We start from the raw sequence: 20298 nt of genomic DNA, 5'->3' as shown, positions 1-20298 counted from the left end.
ATTTTTTAATTTATTTTTTATTAATGCGAGATTCAGAGAGAGAGGCAGAGACACAGGCAGAGAGAGAGAAGCAGGCTCCATGCAGGGAGCCTGACATGGGACTCAGTCCTGGGTCTCCAGGATCACGCCTTGGGCTGAAGGCAGGCACCAAACCGCTTAGCCAGCCAGGCGTCCCAGTAGTTGGAATTCTTACATGCACAATACACTTACCTGCCTCACACTGCTCACCCCCAAAGTCTCACTTCATTGTGGCACTGTCTTAAAGTCAGGATTCAGCCATTTGAATGAAGTCTAGATGAACAAGAGTGTTATGTTTGTGGGTTTAATATCTTGAGAGGTGGCTGAAGACCTGTAAAGAAACATTATCTGTCCCTTTGCCTGTTATCCCCCCTCAATATATGATTGTGATAAAGGGAGAGTACAACTACAATAACACAGCAATTAAAAAAGGGGAATAGGAAACACATAGAGCTACTAGATCACGGCAAATTTGAAATCCACTTCAATGCGTATCACCAATTCCTTGATTATGAACCAGTCCTGCTCCCTGGGAATAATTCTCTGAAGGTTCTGGCTTTACCCTCTCAGCTCTTGATTCTGTCCTCATCCTTCCTTTTCTCTAAAAAATTATGTTTGCAACTGACTGGCCTTCTTACCTTGCTTCAGAAGCTCACAGAAGTGTGGTGAGGAGGAAGTTCCTTTTTTGTTTTATACTGTTTCTTTTCCTTTTGACAGTGATCTTACTCATGCTATTCATTGAAAAATATTCTGGGTTTTCTATGAATCTTATTGGGTTTCATTCTCTTAGGCAGAAGCCAGATTTTAAAATCTCTTTAAGATAGGTAATTTTCAGTCTTGGGCCCTTAAGGCAATAAAGCCTTAAGAATCTCAGAATCCCTATTGTTTAACACAAAGGGTCTATAAGGCCTATCCATAATACCATTAGGAGTCCTTTAGTCTAGCTGAGAAGTTCTAGAAACACTGCCTTACATCTTTCTGAGGTTTTAATAAAGGATTTTACAGATCTACTCTGAAGTGGTTCTTTGCCCTAAGTTCTTTCATATTCCTAGAGTCTTTTTCTAGAAGAGACCGGAGATATGCAATAGTTTCCCTCCTCAATTCTGGCTCCTTAATATTTTGTCTAAAGTTTACTCAAAACCTAAGCAGCTCCAGAGTGGCATTATTCATAATGACCAAAAGGTGGAAGCAACTCAGTGTCTATCAACAAAGGAATGATTAAACAAAATATGGTTTATAAATACACTGGAATACTTTTCCATTAAGGAAGGAAATTGACTCCTGCTACAATATGGATGAGCCCTAAGTACATTAAACTGAGTGAAATAAACCAGCCACAAAAAGACCCATAACTGTATGATTCCACCTGTATGAGGCACCCAGAGTTGTCAAATTCTTAGAGATATAAATTTTTTTTTAGAGATATAAATTAGAATAATAGTTCCACTCCACGGGTTAGGCAGGGTAGGAAATGAAAATTATTGTTTAATGGGTAGAGAGTTGTAATTTTGCAAGATGAAAAGAGTTTTGGAGCTTGGTTGCACAATATGAATGTATTTAGCACTACTGAACTGCACACTTTTAAGATGTTAAAATGGTTAAGATTTTGTGTATATTTTACCACAATAAAAAATTTTTAAATCCAAAAACAAAACTAAGCAGGTCCTTCTTTCGTTCATGTCTTTCTTTTCTTGTCCATGTCTTTCATATTCTATCATAGCCAGGAAAGACCAGGTAGTACTTTTCACATTTGGCATAGAAACTTCCTTTGCTTGATCCACAAGTTCAATTGTTCACAGGTGACAGTGGTGCCAAACTTTCCATATATTATGTACTAAAGTTTCCTTTTCTTTTTCCTCTAATACCATTTTCCTCAGTGTCCTTTAAAACTCACCAACATATTCTCACATTTATTAATGATCTCTTTGAGGCCCTTCCAACTTCTGCCTCTGCCTGGTGCCACATGTTTTAGTTTTTTGTTATGTCAGCCATTCATTTCTAGGCACCAGATTCTGTTCTGGTTTGCTATTGTTAGGAGCAGATGACTGGTGGCAGCTGGTCTACCAGTATCTGCTTTTATCAACTTTTTTGGCAGAACTTCTTCCCTTGTACACCATCAATATTGATTATATGGGTTGTTAATGTCAATTTTTTTTGTAGTAGTGGAGCAGGAAATTATTGTTCAAGGTAAAAGAGGAAGAAGCAAAAGTTGAATTAAAAAACTTTCCTTCAACCTGTCCAGTTTTTCTTTCCATCTACTCACCCATAGTAATTCATTAAAGTTTTCAGTTTGAGTATTCCTCCTCTTCTTTTTTTTTTTTTTTTCCTCCTCTTCTTGACATGGAGAGTGTCATTGTTATTTTAGCTACTTCTTTCTTCTTTGTAGCATCTGCCGCTTCTTTTTTTTTTTTTTTCTAAAGATTTTATTTATTTATTCATGAGAGACGGGGGAGAGAGAGAAAGAGAGAGAGAGAGAGGCAGAGACACAGGCAGAGGGAGAAGCAGGCTCCATGCAGGGAGCCTGATGTGGGACTCAATCCTGAGACTCCAGGATCATGCCTTGGGCTGAAGGCGGCGCTAAACTGCTGAGTTACCCAAGCTACCCGTATCTGCAGTTTCTTGAAGGTTAGTTTTTGGGGTGGACAGATTTAGGGGATAGGGGAAATTTTATTTTAAGTCTTTAAAAAAATTTCAGTTAGTAGGGCACTGGCTGCTCAGTTGGTTAAGCATTTTTTTTTTAAAGATTTTATTTATTCATGAGAGACAGAGAGAGAGAGAGAGGCAGAGACACAGGCAGAGGGAGAAGCAGGCTCCATGCAGGGAGCCTGATGTAGGACTGGATTCCGGGTCTCCAGGATCATGCCCTGGGCTGAAGGTGGTGCTAAACCGCTGAGCCACTTGGGCTGCCCTGGTTAAGCATTTCACTCTTGATTTTGGCTTATGTCATGATCTCAGGGTTGTGAGGTCGAGCTCCAAACTGGGCAAGGAACCTGTTTAAGATTCTCTCCCTTTCCTCTGCTTCTCCCCCACCCTGCTCATGTGCACTCTTGCTCTCTTTCTCTCTCTCAAATAATTAAATAAATTCCAGTTAACATACAGTATAATATTAGCTTCAGGTATATAATTTAGTGATTCAACACTTAATAACCCCTGGTGCTCATCACAAATGCCCTCCTTAATCCCTATCACCTATTTAACGCCCCTCCCCACAAATCCTATCCCCCCGTAACCACCAGTTTTTCTTTTTTTTTTAATTTATTTTTTATTGGTGTTCAATTTACCAACATACAGAATAACCCCCAGTGCCCGTCACCCATTCACTCCCACCCCCCGCCCTCCTCCCCTTCTACAACCCCTAGTTCGTTTCCCAGAGTTAGGAGTCTTTATGTTCTGTCTCCCTTTCTGATATTTCCCACACATTTCTTCTCCCTACCCTTATATTCCCTTTCACTATTATTTATATTCCCCAAATGAATGAGAACATACAATGTTTGTCCTTCTCCGATTGACTTACTTCACTCAGCATAATACCCGCCAGTTCCATCCACGTTGAAGCAAATGGTGGGTATTTGTCATTTCTAATGGCTGCGGAATATTCCATTGTATACATAAACCACATCTTCTTTATCCACTCATCTTTCGATGAACACCGAGGCTCCTTCCACAGTTTGGCTATTGTGGACATTGCTGCTATAAACATCGGGGTGCAGGTGTCCCGGCATTTCATTGCATCTGTATCTTTGGGGTAAATCCCCAACAGTGCAATTGCTGGGTCGTAGGGCAGGTCTATTTTAACTGGGAGGAACCTCCACAGTTTTCCAGAGTGGCTGCACCAGTTCACATTCCCACCAACAGTGCAAGAGGGTTCCCTTTTCTCTGCATCCTCTCCAACATTTGTGGTTTCCTGCCTTGTTAATTTTCCCCATTCTCACTGGTGTGAGGTATCTCATTGTGGTTTTGATTTGTATTTCCCTGATGGCAAGTGATGCAGAGCATTTTCTCATGTGCATGTTGGCCATGTCTGTGTCTTCCTCTGTGAGATTTCTTTCATGTCTTTTGCCCATTTCATGATTGGATTGTTTGTTTCTTTGGTGTTGAGTTTAATAAGTTCTTTATATATCTTGGAAACTAGCCCTTTATCTGATATGTCATTTGCAAATATCTTCTCCCATTCTGTAGGTTGTCTTTTAGTTTTATTGACTGTATCCTTTGCTGTGCAAAAGCTTCTTATCTTGATGAAGTCCCAATAGTTCATTTTTGCTTTTGTTTCTTTTGCCTTCGTGGATGTATCTTGCAAGAAGTTATTGTGGCCGAGTTCAAAAAGGGTGTTGCCTGTGTTCTCCTCTAGGATTTTGATGGCATCTTGTCTCACATTTAGATCTTTCATCCATTTTGAGTTTATCTTTGTGTCTGGTGCAAGAGAGTGGTCTACTTTCATTCTTCTGCATGTGGATGTCCAATTTTCCCAGCACCATTTATTGAAGAGACTGTCTTTCTTCCAGGGGATAGACTTTCCTCCTTTATTGAATATTAGTTGACCATAAAGTTGAGGGTCCACTTCTGGGTTCTCTATTCTGTTCCACTGATCTATGTGTCTGTGTTTGTGCCAGTACCACACTGTCTTGATGACCACAGCTTTGTAGTACATCCTGAAATCTGGCATTGTGATGCCCCCAGATATGGTTTTCTTTTTTAAAATTCCCCTGGCTATTTGGGGTCTTTTTTGATTTCACACAAATCTTAAAAAAATTTGTTCTAACACTCTGAAGAAAGTCCATGGTATTTTGATAGGGATTGCATTAAACGTGTATATTGCCCTGGGTAACATTGACATTTTCACAATATTAATTCTGCCAATCCATGAGCATGGAATATTTTTCCAACTCTTTGTGTCTTCCTCAATTTCTTTCAGAAGTGTTCTATAGTTTTTAAGGTATAGATCCTTTACCTCTTTGGTTAGGTTTATTCCTAGGTATCTTAGGCTTTTGGGTGCAATTGTAAATGGATTGATTCCTTAATTGCTCTTTCATCAGCCTCATTGTTAGTGTATAGAAATGCCACTGATTTTGGGCATTGATTTTGTATCCTGCCATGCTACCAAATTGCTGAATGAGTTCTAGCAATCTTGGGGTGGAGGCTTTTGGGTTTTCTATGCAGAGTATCATGTCATCGGCGAAGAGGGAGAGTTTGACTTCTTCTTTGCCAATTTGAATGCCTTTAATGTCTTTTTGTTGTCTGATTGCTGAGGCTAGGACTTCCAGTACTATGTTGAATAGCAGTGGTGAGAGTGGACATCCCTGTCTTGTTCCTGATCTTAGGGGAAAGGCTCCCAGTGCTTCCCCATTGAGAATGATATTTGCTGTGGGCTTTTCGTAGATGGCTTTTAAGATGTTGAGGAATGTTCCCTCTCTCCTTAAACTCTGAAGAGTTTTGATCAGGAATGGATGCTGTATTTTGTCAAATGCTTTCTCTGCATCTAATGAGAGGATCATATGGTTCTTGCTTTTTCTCTTGCTGATATGATGAATCACATTGATTGTTTTACGAGTGTTGAACCAGCCTTGTGTCCCGGGGATAAATCCTACTTGGTCATGGTGAATAATTTTATTAATGTACTGTTGGATCCTATTGGCTAGTATCTTGTTGAGAATTTTTGCATCCATGTTCATCAGGGATATTGGTCTGTTATTCTTTTTGGTGGGGTCTTTGTCTGGTTTTGGAATTAAGGTGATGCTGGCCTCATAGAACGAATTTGGAAGTACTCCATCTCTTTCTATCTTTCCAAACAGCTTTAGGAGAATAGGTATGGTTTCTTCTTTAAACATTTGATAGAATTCCCCTGGGAAGCCATTTGGCCCTTGACTTTTGTGTCTTGGGAGGTTTTTGATGACTGCTTCAATTTCCTCCCTGGTTATTGGCCTGTTCAGGTTTTCTATTTCTTCCTGTTCCAGTTTTGGTAGTTTGTGGCTTTCCAGAATGCGTCCATTTCTTCTAGATTGCCTAATTTATTAGCGTATAGCTGTTCATAATATGTGTTTAAAATCGTTTGTATTTCCTTGGTGTTGGTAGTGATCTCTCCTTTCTCATTCATGATTTTATTAATTTGAGTCTTCTCTCTCTTCTTTTTAGTAAGGCTGGCTAATGGTTTATCTATCTTGTTAATTCTTTCAAAGAACCAACTCCTGGTTCTGTTGATCTATTCCACAGTCCTTCTGGTCTTGATTTCGTTGAGTTCTGCTCGAATCTTTATTAACTCTCTTCTTCTCCTGGGTGTAGGATCTATTTGCTGTTTTTTCTTTAGCTCCTTTATGTGTAAGGTTAGCTTTTGTATTTGAGTTCTTTCCAGTTTTTGAATGGATGCTTGTATTGTGATGTATTTCTCCCTTAGGACTGCTTTTGCTGCATCCCAAAGATTTTGAACAGTTGTATCTTCATTCTCATTAGTTTCCATGAATCTTTTTAATTCTTCCTTAATTTCCTGGTTGACCCTTTCATCTTTTAGCAGGATGGTCCTTAACCTCCATGTGTTTGAGGTCCTTCCAAACTTCTTGTTGTGATTTAGTTCTAATTTCAAGGCATTATGGTCTGAGAATATGCAGGGGACGATCCCAATCTTTTGGTATTGGTTCAGACCTGATTTGTGACCCAGTATGTGGTCTATTCTGGAGAAAGTTCCATGTACACTTGAGAAGAATGTGTATTCAGTTGAGTTCGGATGTAAAGTTCTGTAGATATCTGTGAAATCCATCTGGTCCAGTGTATTATTTAAAGCTCTCGTTTCTTTGGAGATGTTGTGCTTAGAAGACCTATTGAGTATAGAAAGAGCTAGATTGAAGTCACCAAGTATAAGTGTATTATTATCTAAGTATTTCTTCACTTTGGTTATTAATTGATTGATATATTTGGCAGCTCCCACATTCGGGGCACATATACTGAGGATTGTTAAGTCCTCTTGTTGGATAGATCCTTTAAGTATGATATAGTGTCCCTCTTCATCTCTCACTACAGTCTTCGGGGTAAATTTTAGTTTATCTTATATAAGGATGGCTACCCCTGCTTTCTTTAGAGGACCACTCGAATGGTAAATGGTTCTCCAACCTTTTATTTTCAGGCTGTAGGTGTCCTTCTGTCTAAAATGAGTCTCTTGTAGACAGCAAATAGATGGGTCCTGCTTTTTTATCCAGTCAGAAACCCTGTGCCTTTTGATGGGGTCATTAAGCCCGTTCACGTTCAGAGTTACTATTGAGAGATATGAGTTTAGTGTCACCATGATATCTATTCAGTCCTTGTTTTTGTGAATTGTTCCACCGAACTTCTTCTTAAAAGGGAATTTTAAGAGTCCCCCTTAAAATTTCTTGTAGAGCTGCTTTGGAGGTCACATATTCTTTCAGTTCCTGCCTGTCTTGGAAGCTCTTTATCTCTCCTTCCATTTTGAATGAGAGCCTTGCTGGATAAAGTATTCTTGGTTGCATGTTCTTGTCATTTAGGACCCTGAATATATCCTGCCAGCCCTTTCTGGCCTGCCAGGTCTCTGTGGAGAGGTCTGCTGTTACCCTAATACTCCTCCCCATAAAAGTCACGGATTTCTTGTCTCTTGCTGCTTTAAGGATCTTCTCTTTATCTTTGGAATTTGCTAGCTTAACTATTAAATGTCGAGGTGTTGAACGGTTTTTATTGATTTTAGGGGGGGAATCTCTCTATTTCCTGGATCTGAATGCCTGTTTGCCTTCCCAGATTAGGAACGTTTTCAGCTATGATTTGTTCAAATACATATTCTGGCCCTCTGGCCCTTTCGGCACACTTGGGAACCCCAATTAAATGTAGGTTTTTCTTCCCCAGGCTGTCGTTTATTTCCCTTAATCTATCTTCATGGTCTTTTAATTGTTTGTCTCTTTTTTCCTCAGTTTCCCTCTTTGCCATCAACTTGTCTTCTATGTCACTCACTCGTTCTTCCACTTCATTAACCCTCGTCATTAGGACTTCTAGTTTGGATTGCATCTCATTCAATTGATTTTTAATTTCTGCCTGATTGGATATAAATTCTGCAGTCATGAAGTCTCTTGAGTCCTTTATGCTTTTTTCTAGAGCCACCAGTAGCTGTATAATAGTGCTTCTGAATTGGCTTTCTGACATTGAATTGTAATCCAGATTTTGTAACTCTGTGGGAGAGAGGACTGTTTCTGATTCTTTCTTTTGAGGTGAGGTTTTCCTTCTAGTCATTTTGCTCAGTGCAGAGTGGCCAAAAGCAAGTTGTATTGGGAAAAGGAGAAAAAGAGAGGAGAGAAAGAAGGAAAGAAAAGAGAAAAAGAAAAAAGGAAGAAAAAAAAGAAAAAGAGAGAAAGAAAAAAGGGATGGGGGAAGCAAACAGAAATCAAGAGCAAAAACAAAAACAAAAACAAAAACAAAACAAAACAAAACAAAAAAACCACGGGGGAGTATCTTCTGATTCTGTATACTTTAAGTCCCTTTACTTCCCCTGGAACTTGTCCGCCTAGCTGGTCTTCTGGGGGAGGGGCCTGTTGTGCTGATTTTCAGGTGTTGGCACTTGGGGGAGCTTCTCTGCCCCCTGCCTGGTGCAGGGCTCAGTGGGGGTTGTTTACCCCGTGAGGCCCCAGGAGTAACAACCGCAGTGGCGGGGCCAGCTCTGCAGCCCTGGAGTCAGCTCCCGCAGTAACCCCAGAGCTCTCCCTCTGCAGGGGCCTGGAGGCTCCGGGGTGGGGCTGCTGATCTGCTCAGCTCGGGGCAGGAGTGTCCTTGCTGTCCTGGGCCCTCCTGGCCTCTGCCTGTCCCAGGGGGAGGCCAGATCCTGGGCTGTGTCCCCGGCGCCCAGTGCTCCCAGCCTGCGCTGTTGGATTAGCGCTCCTGGCCGGGCTGCTCCCGCAGCCGCGCAGCCCCCTCCGCACGGAGCCTCTTCCTCTGCCCGAGCTCCTCCGAGGTGCTCCCTGGGAGCCCTTTCCAGCGGGGAAGATTGGTGCAGCTCCTGCTTCTCCGGGACGGTGCTCTCCTGTCCTGGGGACACTCGCCCCGGCCTCAGCCCGGCTCCTCGTGGGGCCCCTCCCCCTTGGATGTATTTTGTTTCTTTATTTCTTTTTTCCCGTCTTCCTACCTTGATAGAAGTGCGAACTGTCCTCACTGTAGCATTCCAGTTGTTGTCTCTTTAAATCTCAGGCCGAATTCATAGATTTTCAGGATGATTTGAAGGTTTTCTAGGTAATTTCGTGGGGACAGGTGATTTGGAGACCCTACTCTTCCGCTATCTTGCCCCTCCTCCACCAGTTTGTTTTCTATAGTTAAAAGTCTGTTTCTTAATTTTCCTCTACCTCCATGTTTGTTTATGTTGTTTTTTTTAAATTACACATATGAGTGAAAGCATACAGTATTAGTTTTTCTATGACTGACTTATTTTGCTTAGCATAATACTGTCTAGCTCCATCCATGCCATTGCAAATGACAAGACTTCATTCTTTCTTACGTATTTACCCAAGGAATAAAAAAAAATACTAATTCAAAGGGATACATGCACCCTGATGTTTACAGCATTATCAACAGTAGCTAAATTATGGGAAGAGCCCATATGTCCACTGCCTGATGAGTGGATAAAGAAGACATGGTGTATACACACACACACAAAGGAACTAGGAGAAATTACAAAGACATGGGCTATAGAAATTTTAGTCTAGCGAGAAAAATAGATATTAAAATATGAAGAAGGTATGAAGAATATAGTGTATTATGGTGAGAATATAGGAGATTTTAAATCAGAGTTTATGGAAGGCTTCAGAAAGGAGTCAGGTAGGAGGTATGATTGTTATAGCAGAGCTTAGGCAAAGGGACTTCAGTTATAAAGGCATATATAAAAGAATGGTTTTCTGAGATAGCATAAGTTTTTGGATACCACATGTACTTGTGAATTGTTTGGAACAAAGAAAGTATGCAGAAGAGTGGCTGGAGATGTAGGAGGGGCCTGAATATAATGTTATACCAAAGAGCTTGGGAGTTTATTCTTTAGGACAGTGGGAAGTACTGATTTTAAGCAGGGAATAGTTAGGATAAGATTGACATATTTCAAAGAGTACGTAGACAGCAGAATGTGATACTTAAGCTCCAGTGTCCCTTGCTTATGTGGAAACCCTCGAAAGTCCTGGAATAAGCACTAGCAATGAGTTTTATGGTCAACTGTTTTCTGAAATAGGAGTATATTTTAACTGCAATGGTCTATTTCTACTGTAACTCACTTCTTTACATTTTCCCCTAGGGTGTAGGCACTTTGGAAACCAGCTAAGGTGAAGTTTAGGATTATTTAGAAATTTTTTAAAAAAGAATTATATACGTTGTAAAGATTTTATTATTTTATTCGTGAGAGACACACAGAGAGAAGCAGAGACACAGAGAGAGGGAGAAGCAGCCTCTCTGTGGGGAGCCTGATATGGGACTTGATCCCAGGACCCTGAGTTGAAGGCAGACGCTCAACCACTGAGCCACCTAGGGGTCTCTAAAGATTTTTTAAAGATTTTTAAAAAAAATTATTATTTATTTTAGAGGGACGTCACAGATAGCAAGAGCAGGAGGGGCAGAGGCATAAGGAGAGAGAATCTCTAGCACATTCCCTGCTGAGAGTGAAGCCTGAGCCTGGGCTGGATCCCAGGATCCTGAGATCATGACCTTCGCTGAAACCAAGCATCAGATCCTTAACCTACTGCACCACCCAGGCGCCCCTAGCAATAAATTTTAAAGTAGTTTGTAATTACATCTGTGCAAAACTAAGTTATTGCTAGCCATCCTGGTATAGACATAGCGTTTGGTAATGATCTTCCCAGCGGTTAAAACGCAAAGATAAGGGCCAGGCGTCATATTATGATATACATATACATACCATAATATGTATATGTATATATACTCATTATTTTGTATCTTTTTTAAAGAAGGACACTAAACCACATACATTTCAGGACCTACAAACCAGGGTCTTTACCTGGAGCAATATGAGACAGGACTAACTCAGTAAATTATTGTAGACTTTTTTTTCAGCCTCACGAGACAGGAAGACCTGAACCAAGGAGGTGATGGTAGAAATGGAAGGGAAAGGTTAAAAATGCAAGAAGCAATCAGGGAGTACAATCTAGGGAACTTGGCACCTGTTTTGATTTGGGGGTTTAGCTTTGCAATAGGTTATCGGCGTGAATAGCTGAAAGGCTGGAGGAGTCCCAGTCATGGACAAAGAAAGTTAAGGGAACCGTAAATTTGGGTGGAGGATGAATCCCATGTGGGGCTGTTGCATTTCAGGTGTCAGACGGGTACACAAAAATGCAGGTCTGCGGCCCAGCGAAGCACCCAGGTATTGGGGGATATAACTTATTATTTTCTTCTCCGGAAGCCACTTACCGGGTTTTTGTTTTGTTTTGTTTTGTTGGCCGTTGCTCTCGAGTCCTCAGCGCAGGAAGCCGCAGCCGCTTCCACTCCCCCGGAGCTTCCCAGCGGCGCCGGCTCACGGGCTGTGCGAGCAGCACTTCCGCCCCCAGAGGCACGCGCCCGGCGGATGCACTGCGCAGGCGCCCTGGCGCTCTTAGCCCGGCCGACTCTGGGGGCTCGGGGAGGCTCTTCAGTGGTTTCGCGTCTGCGTGGTTTTTCGCAGGATACCTTTCCGCACAGAGAGAGCATTCTCTTCCTAGTTAACCCCCCTCCCCCAAGCGCCACTTCCCCCTCCGGAAGTCATCGGCACCTCCCTGAGGGCTTTGTAGGTCTCCAGGCACGAGGCAAGCGACGCTAATGAAGATGAGTCAGCGCAGATTTCCCAGCTGGTAAACTCACGACTCATTACCTTTGGTGGTTTTGCACAAAGCCCAGAAAGTTTCGTGAGCTGAGCTTACAGGTCTGGGGTGTCTTTTGGTTCTTCTATATTAAGAAGAATTAAGAGGGAAAATTGTCAGTAAGATCCCTATTTCTTTTATTCATTCATTCATTCATTCATTCATTCATTCATTCATTCATTCATGAATGATAGACACACACGCAGAGACATAGGCAGAGGGAGAAGCAGGCTCCACTCAGGGAGCCCAACGTGGGACTCGATTCCGGGTCTCCAGGATCAGGCCCTGGGCCACAGGTGGCGCTAAACCGCTGAGCCACCTGGGCTGCCCAAGATCCCTATTTCTTAAGCTAGTTTCCTTGGGAAAGGGGCCAGAATCATTTCAGCCTCCTGGAATCCCAAAGTGGCTCAGGCTCCTGAGCCAGCTGGAAGATTGGCACTCTCCTGTGACTCAAAACTTTAAGTGTAGCAGGACAGTTGAAGAAAACCTGACCTCGTTTTTTTTTTTTTTTTTTTTAATTTTATTTATTTATTGATGAGATAGACAGAGAGAGAGGCAGAGACACAGAGGGAGAAGCAGGTTCCCTCTGGGGAGCCCCATGTGGAACTCGATCCTGGGATCCCTGGGTCAAGACCTGAGCGAAAGGCAGACACTCAACCACTGAACCAACCAGATGCCCCTTGACCTTGTTCTTAATAACTGATGTGAAACAGATAAAGATGTATTTTAATGTATGTTTATTTATTTATATATTTACATGTATATTTATTACTTACAAATACGTTCTAAATAAGCCATTCATGGCAGGTTGGCAAAATGTGGTAGACAGTAGTGGTCCAGGGGAAATTTTGTGTTATGTAAGATGACTGGTAACTTATGGTGTGATAGCAACTTGCAATAATTATATCTTGAGCCATGGGTTGAATTAGAAATCTGTCCACTCAAAAAAAAAAAAAAAAAAAAAAAAAAGAAAGAAAGAAATCTGTCCACTCAAAAAAAACACAAAAAACTAAAAAAACAAAAACCTTAACCATTCTGCTCATCTGCCTGAAGTTTTTTCTCCATTGCACTTTTTACTTTGTAATATATAGCATAATTTATTTACTTGTGATAGGTATCATTTATTATTTGGACCACGTGAGACTTAAGCTCCATGAAGGCAGGAACTTTTTTTTTTCTTCTTACTGTTGTATTTCAAAGGCCAAGAACAGCATTGGCCCAAAGTAAGCACTCAACATACACTCATTGAATAGATGAGAAAAGAAAAAGAATATGTTATTTTTCAAAGAGCATGAAGTAGAGCCTAGAGTGGGCTTGCATGATTGGCATGATCTATGTGGAACATAGTTTTGTTCAAAAAATGAACGAATGTTTGTGGAATACCTGGTATGCCCCAAATGATAACTGGCCAAATTTCCCACAATTTATCAGCTTTTCTTCATGAAACATTCTGACATTTTATATTTGGGCCTGTGTGGTTCACCTTCATCACATCTTTTACAGTGGTAGTCTCATATCAGATAAATATTTGTTGAAAGAGCGAGGGAGTGAACTGGATTAAGGCATTAGGTTACCTGGGAATTCATTTATTTATCACATGAACAGACACTTGTTTTATAGAATTATGGCCCACAACGGTAGTATTTTATAAATCAACGTCTTTTTCTGAAGGATTTTTAGGTTTCTTCTATGATAACTTTTAGGTTTTCATTCCAGTGGTCCTTCAAAAATTTAACTTATATATTCTAGGCTATCTGGATAACCAAATACTAACAGGAGGTTTCAGTGTCTTTTGAGCATATTAGCACTAATTAGTGTAGTATTTTGTTGCAGGTTAATAAAATAAAAACCAGAAGGAGCCTTTAAAAACCGTAAAAGATTTATTCACCTTAAATGAAGCCTAAATGACAGTGAACTACTCTATCAGAAGATTTCACAGTAGTTTAAAAGGAGAAAAGAGAAGAATGAGTCATAGTATCTGGTAAAATAGGATTGCTAATGTCAGTACCATATTCTATTCTGAGAGGTGATTTAGTTCGGCCAAGCATAATCATTGGTGTTTTTAAATTAATATTTTAAATTTAAATTTTGTTGAATTTATAGGTTTTATGCACTTATGATTTTGTGGGTGTTTTTTTGTAGTGACAAAAACTATAATACAAAGAATTTGAGCTTAAGTTTATATTTGTACATATTTAATAATATCATAATGAAAATGTTTAAATTAGGAACAGGATACCTTAAAAATGTGTTTTTACTTGTAATGGATTTTAATGAGGTGTTACTTTACTCAAGTTTGTGAAAAATGACATTACAGAGTTTTGAGCTTTAGGGCCCAGGACACAGAATATTGACTTTAATGAATTACAGGTGTGACAGTTCTCTGAAGGAAAGATGTTTCTGCTGCTAGTAGTGCTTGTGCTGTGAGAAATAAAAGAGAGGGATCTTAGGGAAATGTAGAAAGATTGGTTGGAGAAATTTGAGATAAAATTGGAGCTTTCTTTGCAGTTTTGCTTTTGGCTCTGAATTTGTGATTCTCTTTCTTAGTGATTTTTCTCAAATGGCTAAGTGAAATGAAGTGTTTTTGTTTCCAGATTTAAGAGAAGAAAAATGCTAATCAGCACTTTGTAGATAGTGCAAATCTCTGGTGTGGAACACTGGGAGACCTAAAGAGCTGTTTAAAGTCATTGTGATAGACAGAGGAAGGAGTTACTATCTGCTCCCCCTCCCCTCACCCCGTCCCTGGTCCTGCACTGGGAAATAGGAATAGAAAGAAAGGAGTTGAGGGCTCTGTTTTGTTTACTTTACTAGAAGGGGTACTGAGAGCAGCTGTATTTTAGAGTCGACTTTGCTGCCGTGGCCAGAGAAATACTATCTGGAGTTCAGTCAATCTACAGATATTCATTGAGCACCTCTATGTGCTTGGCATTATGTAGGGGGCTGAAGACAGGGAACAATACAGGGTCCATCCATGTCTTTGGGACTTAGGTAAAACTAATACTTGTTGATTCTGTGTATTGTGTCCCTCTCTTTGCTTGGTACACTTTAGTTAAATATGCGTGGGCAATGTGAACATTTTTAGTGCACTCTTTATATTGATTTGTCTGATTTCTGGGATGGAATACAAAGTTAGAAATTGTAAAGGCTCAGATTAATTTGTTCTTATCTTTCTCTGTTTTTAAGGGGTGTTATGAAAGTTGACATAAATCTTCAGAAAGTGGACATTGACCAATGTTCAAGTGATGGCTGGTTTTCAGGAACTCACAAATGTCACCTTAACAATTCAGAGGTAAGAATGTGAAGATAAAGTCCTCTGAAATCAGAAGCTCAGAAATGTATCACTTTAGAATTCTATTGTATTTGTGTGGGTAAGTGAACAAGAGGTATCTTACTGAGAAAGAAAAGTATCCTGTGCAGTTCTGAATGTTGAAATGTGAACTGAAAGAGGGGTAGAAAATTTTATGCACAATAACTGTTTATTTGGGGAGTAAGAGAAAACTGAAACTAAAAATACGCCTGAAGTTTGTATTTAGTCAAAGGCTGACCCTATTCTTCAAAATGGGCTAGAAATTAAAATAGCCATGAAGTGAGAAATCCAGGAGGGGTCAACCAATGCATATTTATGCACATATTTATGCAGTATGATTCTTGTTGAAACACTGATGCTATACATTCAGACATGCTGCCATCTGCTAGAAAAGCAATAAAGTGTGGCAGGGCAATTTGGAAAACAAGGAGAAAACTATTCAGGGTCCTGGATAAGAAATATATATATTTGTGTATGTTTTCCAGTTTTCAGCCCTTGTCTGTGCCTTATTTCATGGGACTCTGGTTGGTAAAAAAGCAGGCATAGAGATCATACTTTTGGAAATAAGACTGCTACTTGTCTTTTGTAGTTTCAGAGAGGAAATGTGATTACATCCTGATTTTATTTCCAGTAATCTATCTCTCAGATCCCCAAATGCTCTGAAACAACTGTATAATAACAATCTTGATCTTAAATACTTACATTATCCCAACTTTGAGTCCATGAATTAGTGAGGAAGATCAGCTTAAAAAATTTATTTTAAATACAGGCAATATTGCCTTAAATGTAGTAATTTAAATCTTCATTTTTAATTCTTGTTCCTGTGAAAGATGGTTTTATACAGTGCATTTTTCTTACTGTTGGATATGATGCTCTTTATTTTTTATTTATTTTTAAATCTTAATTTCAGTATAGTTAATATACAGTGTTGTATTAGTTTCATGTGTGCAGTATAATGATTCAATACGTAGTGCACCACCACAATATCTCTTAACTCTCTTACTCCCTAAAAGCCCTCATAACTCCACATATCCCTCTAATCATCACACATCCTTACCATACCCCCTGACTTCCACTTCCTTAATGCCCCCTCTACGTTACCACACATCCCCTACCCCCTCCCACATTTCTGTACATCTCCGCATAGTCAACCCTTCACAAAGCCCTCAATTCCTTCACCTCCCCCCCAAAATTTGGATTCAGATTATGTAAGTGAAATGTTTCAGTATTATCAATTTTGTAAGTTAAGTCCTCTTTTTGCTTCCTTTCACTTTTTGTTCTTATGATTTTGAACTTTTCTGAGTTTCTACTCCCCTTTGGATGATGCTGGCATTTCTAAAGATACAAATTTCAATCACTGATCTAGCGAACATCTTTAGTCTGATTATTATCTCTATGCCAATAGCGTATACCCATTTAGGTTTGTCTTTTAGCCAGGGTGAAATTTTTTCTGCCTGGGTGTTATAGTGTGGATATTGATCTGTAGGTGCTCATTTCTGTATAGCCTTGTTTCAGTGGTGCTCCTGGTTGGTTGAAATAAGCAGTCTGTCTACAAACAAGGAGGCATTTACTTTTCAGTTTGAGACAATGGCTGCTTGGCTCTGATAATCTTGGTATAGTGGTATTCCCCCCCCCCCCCCCCTTATAGTACATCTATTTGACTAGCTGGTTACATTGCAAGAATCTCTTTCTCTTCTGGAAGATTGATTTACTTTCATTGTACCAGGATTGTTAATTATCTTTTTTTTTTTTTAAAGCTTTCAAATAAACTAAGTTATTTCAAGATAAAATACTATCCTCTGTTCTGGTTAAGAAAGATTATGTTGAAATGTGTGACTTTTTGCATTATATGGGAGCATTATATTTATTAAATCCCTATAAGGAAAACTAGGAAAATATATCCTACAAGACTACTGACAGTTCAGTGAATTTCATTTGAAAATGTTGTCAAAAGAGGCTCAATGATGGGGTGCCTGGGTGGCTCAGTTGGTTAAGTGTCTACCTTGGGCTCAGGTCATGATCCCAGGGTCCTGGGATGGAGCCCCACATCAGGCTTCCTGTTGAACAGGGAGCCTGCTTTTCCCTCTCTGTATGCACCTTCCCCTTGTGCACTCTCTGTCTTACATAAATAAATAAAATCTTAAAAAATATGGCTCAGTGATAAAAAATAACATCAATAAACAGTGAATGTACAAAATGCATATTTTGACTTAGACTCTGGCTCTCTCTATCTACCTTCCCTTGCCAGGTGCTAGAATTGGGAGTGGGAGACAGTGTTCTGGGTTAGGCCCATGAGGCCCTTGATGGGTAGTCTGACTCACACAGGGCTTCCTTGGAGCTCTTCACTCCATTTTGTTGGGCTTCTCTGAGGTCCTTTCATGGGTGCTGGTCACTCTAGGCACCTGCAGCAATTCCATATCCATACCACATCTTCAGTCTGTGGACTAGCAGTGGTCTTTCAGTCCTTCCCTGGGCTGATGTGAGTTAGAGACGAGGAACTGGCTTCTCTTGATCTTGAAAGCAGGAAGAAAAATCACATGTTCAGGGTATTTTTCATCTACAGTGTCTCCTTCATTCTTTGTCACATACCTTCTGTAGTGGACCCCAAGGATCACTATTAAACTGGCTTATTTTGGGAGATAGTTAACATGATTCATATTTGTAGGGTATAGGGGCCTATCTTTATGAATATCCATGTCATTAGAAACAGATACTCACCATGTTTATTGTGGGTTTTAGCTAATGTTTAACATTCTTCTCTTATAAATAGTAGTGGAAGTCACACATTTTAGTTATATTGAGGCAAACTTTTTACTTTTAAAATGTTTCTGATGTATTCAATATTTAGCCTTCCGGGTATCTTAAACCAGAATACTGAGTCTGTTGGAAACAGGTAAGTGGCATGTGACCAATGACAAAAGCCTCATAGCATTTTAAAAAGGCATAGAATGGTTTGTGAGGAAAATAATTTTTTTAAAAGATTTTATTTATTTATTCATGAGAGACACAGAGAGAGGCAGAGACACAGGCAGAGGGAGAGGAAGAAGCAGGCTTCATGCAGGGAGCCCAACACGGGACTCAATTCCAGGTCTCCAGGATCACACCCTGGGCTGAAGGCGGCGCTAAACTGCTGAGCCACCTGGGCTGCCCAGGAAAATAATTTCTCAATGGGTTTGAGTCCTCACAGAGACTAGGAGGCCACCAAGCATTTTTTGAAGGGCATAGTAAAACAGGATCTGGACCGACATCCTGAACTGGATTACAGGATTATTCTGGCTGTTTTTGTAAGGGATCCAGATCATTGCAACAGGGACTTGATCATGTTGTCAGTATTCATTTAAATAATTCTTGGCCTATTTTCATATCATTGTTTGTGTTGAGTACACAAAATCCTCTTGCAGAATGGTTTATTAAAAACATTAAAATAAATGGATATTCATTTTTGTTTTAGATGTTTCTTTTGCTTTGTTTCCATTATAAGAACTTTTTAAAATCACTCTTCAGAGTAGGATGTGGCCCTGAAACTTTTTGATTATATTCTATTAATAAAAGTGGTCTAAGTATCCATCCATAGTATGTGTATTTTTAATCTAAAAGGTATGATTTTTTTCTTGTATTTATAAATTCTGTATATTATAAATTAGAAAACTTAGAGTGAGATAAAGATAAACTAATATTTTAATATAGGTCATATATTATAAAAATTTTATCTTTAATGATAATAAATTAACTGATTCACAATGTTTTAAATCTTAGTTTAATACTTGGTAATGCAGGGGTCCCTGGGTGGCTCAGTTGATTAAGTGTCTGACTTCAGCTCAGGTCCTGGGATGACTTCAGCCCCTTGCATCCGGCTTCCTGCTCAGTGGGGAGTGTACTTCTCCCTCTCCCTCTATTCTCTCTGCCTTTCTCAAATAAATAAAATCTTAAAAAAAAAAAACTTAGTAATGCAATGATTCAGAGGTCTCTAAGTTCAATTTATTTTTATACTTTGTTTTAATGTCTGTCATGGTTGAAAATATGACTTGCAAGGATATGTCATTCCAAATTGTAGAAATAATTTGTTGACTGTGTTTGCTAAATGACACTGTTCATTTTTCAGTCCCATGTACCAATTTTGCAAAGATTTTGGAAAATTCAGCTGGCAGTTTTTCATCTAACCTGATGTCAGTTGGTCCTTACAAATTATTTGGAAAGCTGGGCATTTTAATATTTTAGGGGAATAGGTTAAAAAGTCCACTCACACTTTTATGAGGAATATTTTCAAACAGATTAGGAAATTTTATTTTCAACTCTAAACTATATAGTTATTGAGTACTTATAGTTTTTTTGGCAACAAAAGCCACATAACACTGAAAACGTTTCCAAATATGCATTTTCAAAATGCTCACTTCAGAAGGCTTCCTCATGGATTATTAAACTGTCACTTTTACTTTGAAGGAACAGCTTACATGTGTTTTTGAAAATACCTGCTACATAGGCACTAGTGACAACCACTTGTTATTGTAGAGCAGGTCAGCAAATTTGGAGCATTTGTTTTCTTTATTTTTATTTTTTAAAAAGATTTTATTTATTCATGAGAGACACACAGAGAGAGGCAGAGACATAGGCAGAGGAAAAAGCAGGCTCCCTGCTGGGAGCACTATGTAGAACTAAATCCCAGGACCCTGGGATCCTGTCCTGAGCCGAAGGTAGACGCTCAACCACTGAGCCACCCAGGTGTCCCCATTTTCTTTCTTTAAAAGAGTAATGCATAGTCTTTGAGTTTAAAAACAAGTAGCTCCCTTTGATATAATCAGAAAATTTTTGTGTGGGAGAAGGTCTTCCAGGTTATGCACCATCTCATTTTGAAGAATTGTAAATATTTTATGATTTAAAATAATATACTCTGTGAATCCACTTAGACAGTCAAATGTAAATGCTCATACATGGAAATTTGAAAACAGATGAAGGAACCAGTTAACCACTGTTGATGCCCGGGAACACCTAGATTTCCTTCAGGATACCTCACATGACTTACCAGTATTGTCATATGGCATGTGGACCGAGTAAGAGCATTAATACCTATTGAAGCCTTAAATTAGTAAAGCTTGATTTTTTTAAATAAAAAGGTTAAACATAAAATAGAAATTCTACTATTTTCTTTTCACATGTCAGTTAACCTCT

General features: G+C 39.5%; 1 protein-coding gene across 1 annotated transcript in view; it reads left to right on the top strand.

Annotated features, from left to right (window-relative positions):
* Positions 1–20298, top strand: part of GPR158 (G protein-coupled receptor 158) — a 408845-nt gene that overhangs the window by 28867 nt on the left and 359680 nt on the right. Inside the window, exon 2 of the mRNA XM_077896758.1 lies at positions 15009–15114. Coding sequence (XP_077752884.1) covers positions 15009–15114 — 106 coding nt within the window. The remainder of the gene's footprint in view (positions 1–15008; positions 15115–20298) is intronic.

The sequence above is a fragment of the Canis aureus genome, chromosome 5 (genome assembly GCF_053574225.1).
Source record: "Canis aureus isolate CA01 chromosome 5, VMU_Caureus_v.1.0, whole genome shotgun sequence".
Taxonomy (NCBI): domain Eukaryota; kingdom Metazoa; phylum Chordata; class Mammalia; order Carnivora; family Canidae; genus Canis; species Canis aureus.
The sequence above is the reverse complement of the archived record's forward strand: the minus strand, read 5'-3'. Positions and strand labels throughout refer to the sequence as shown.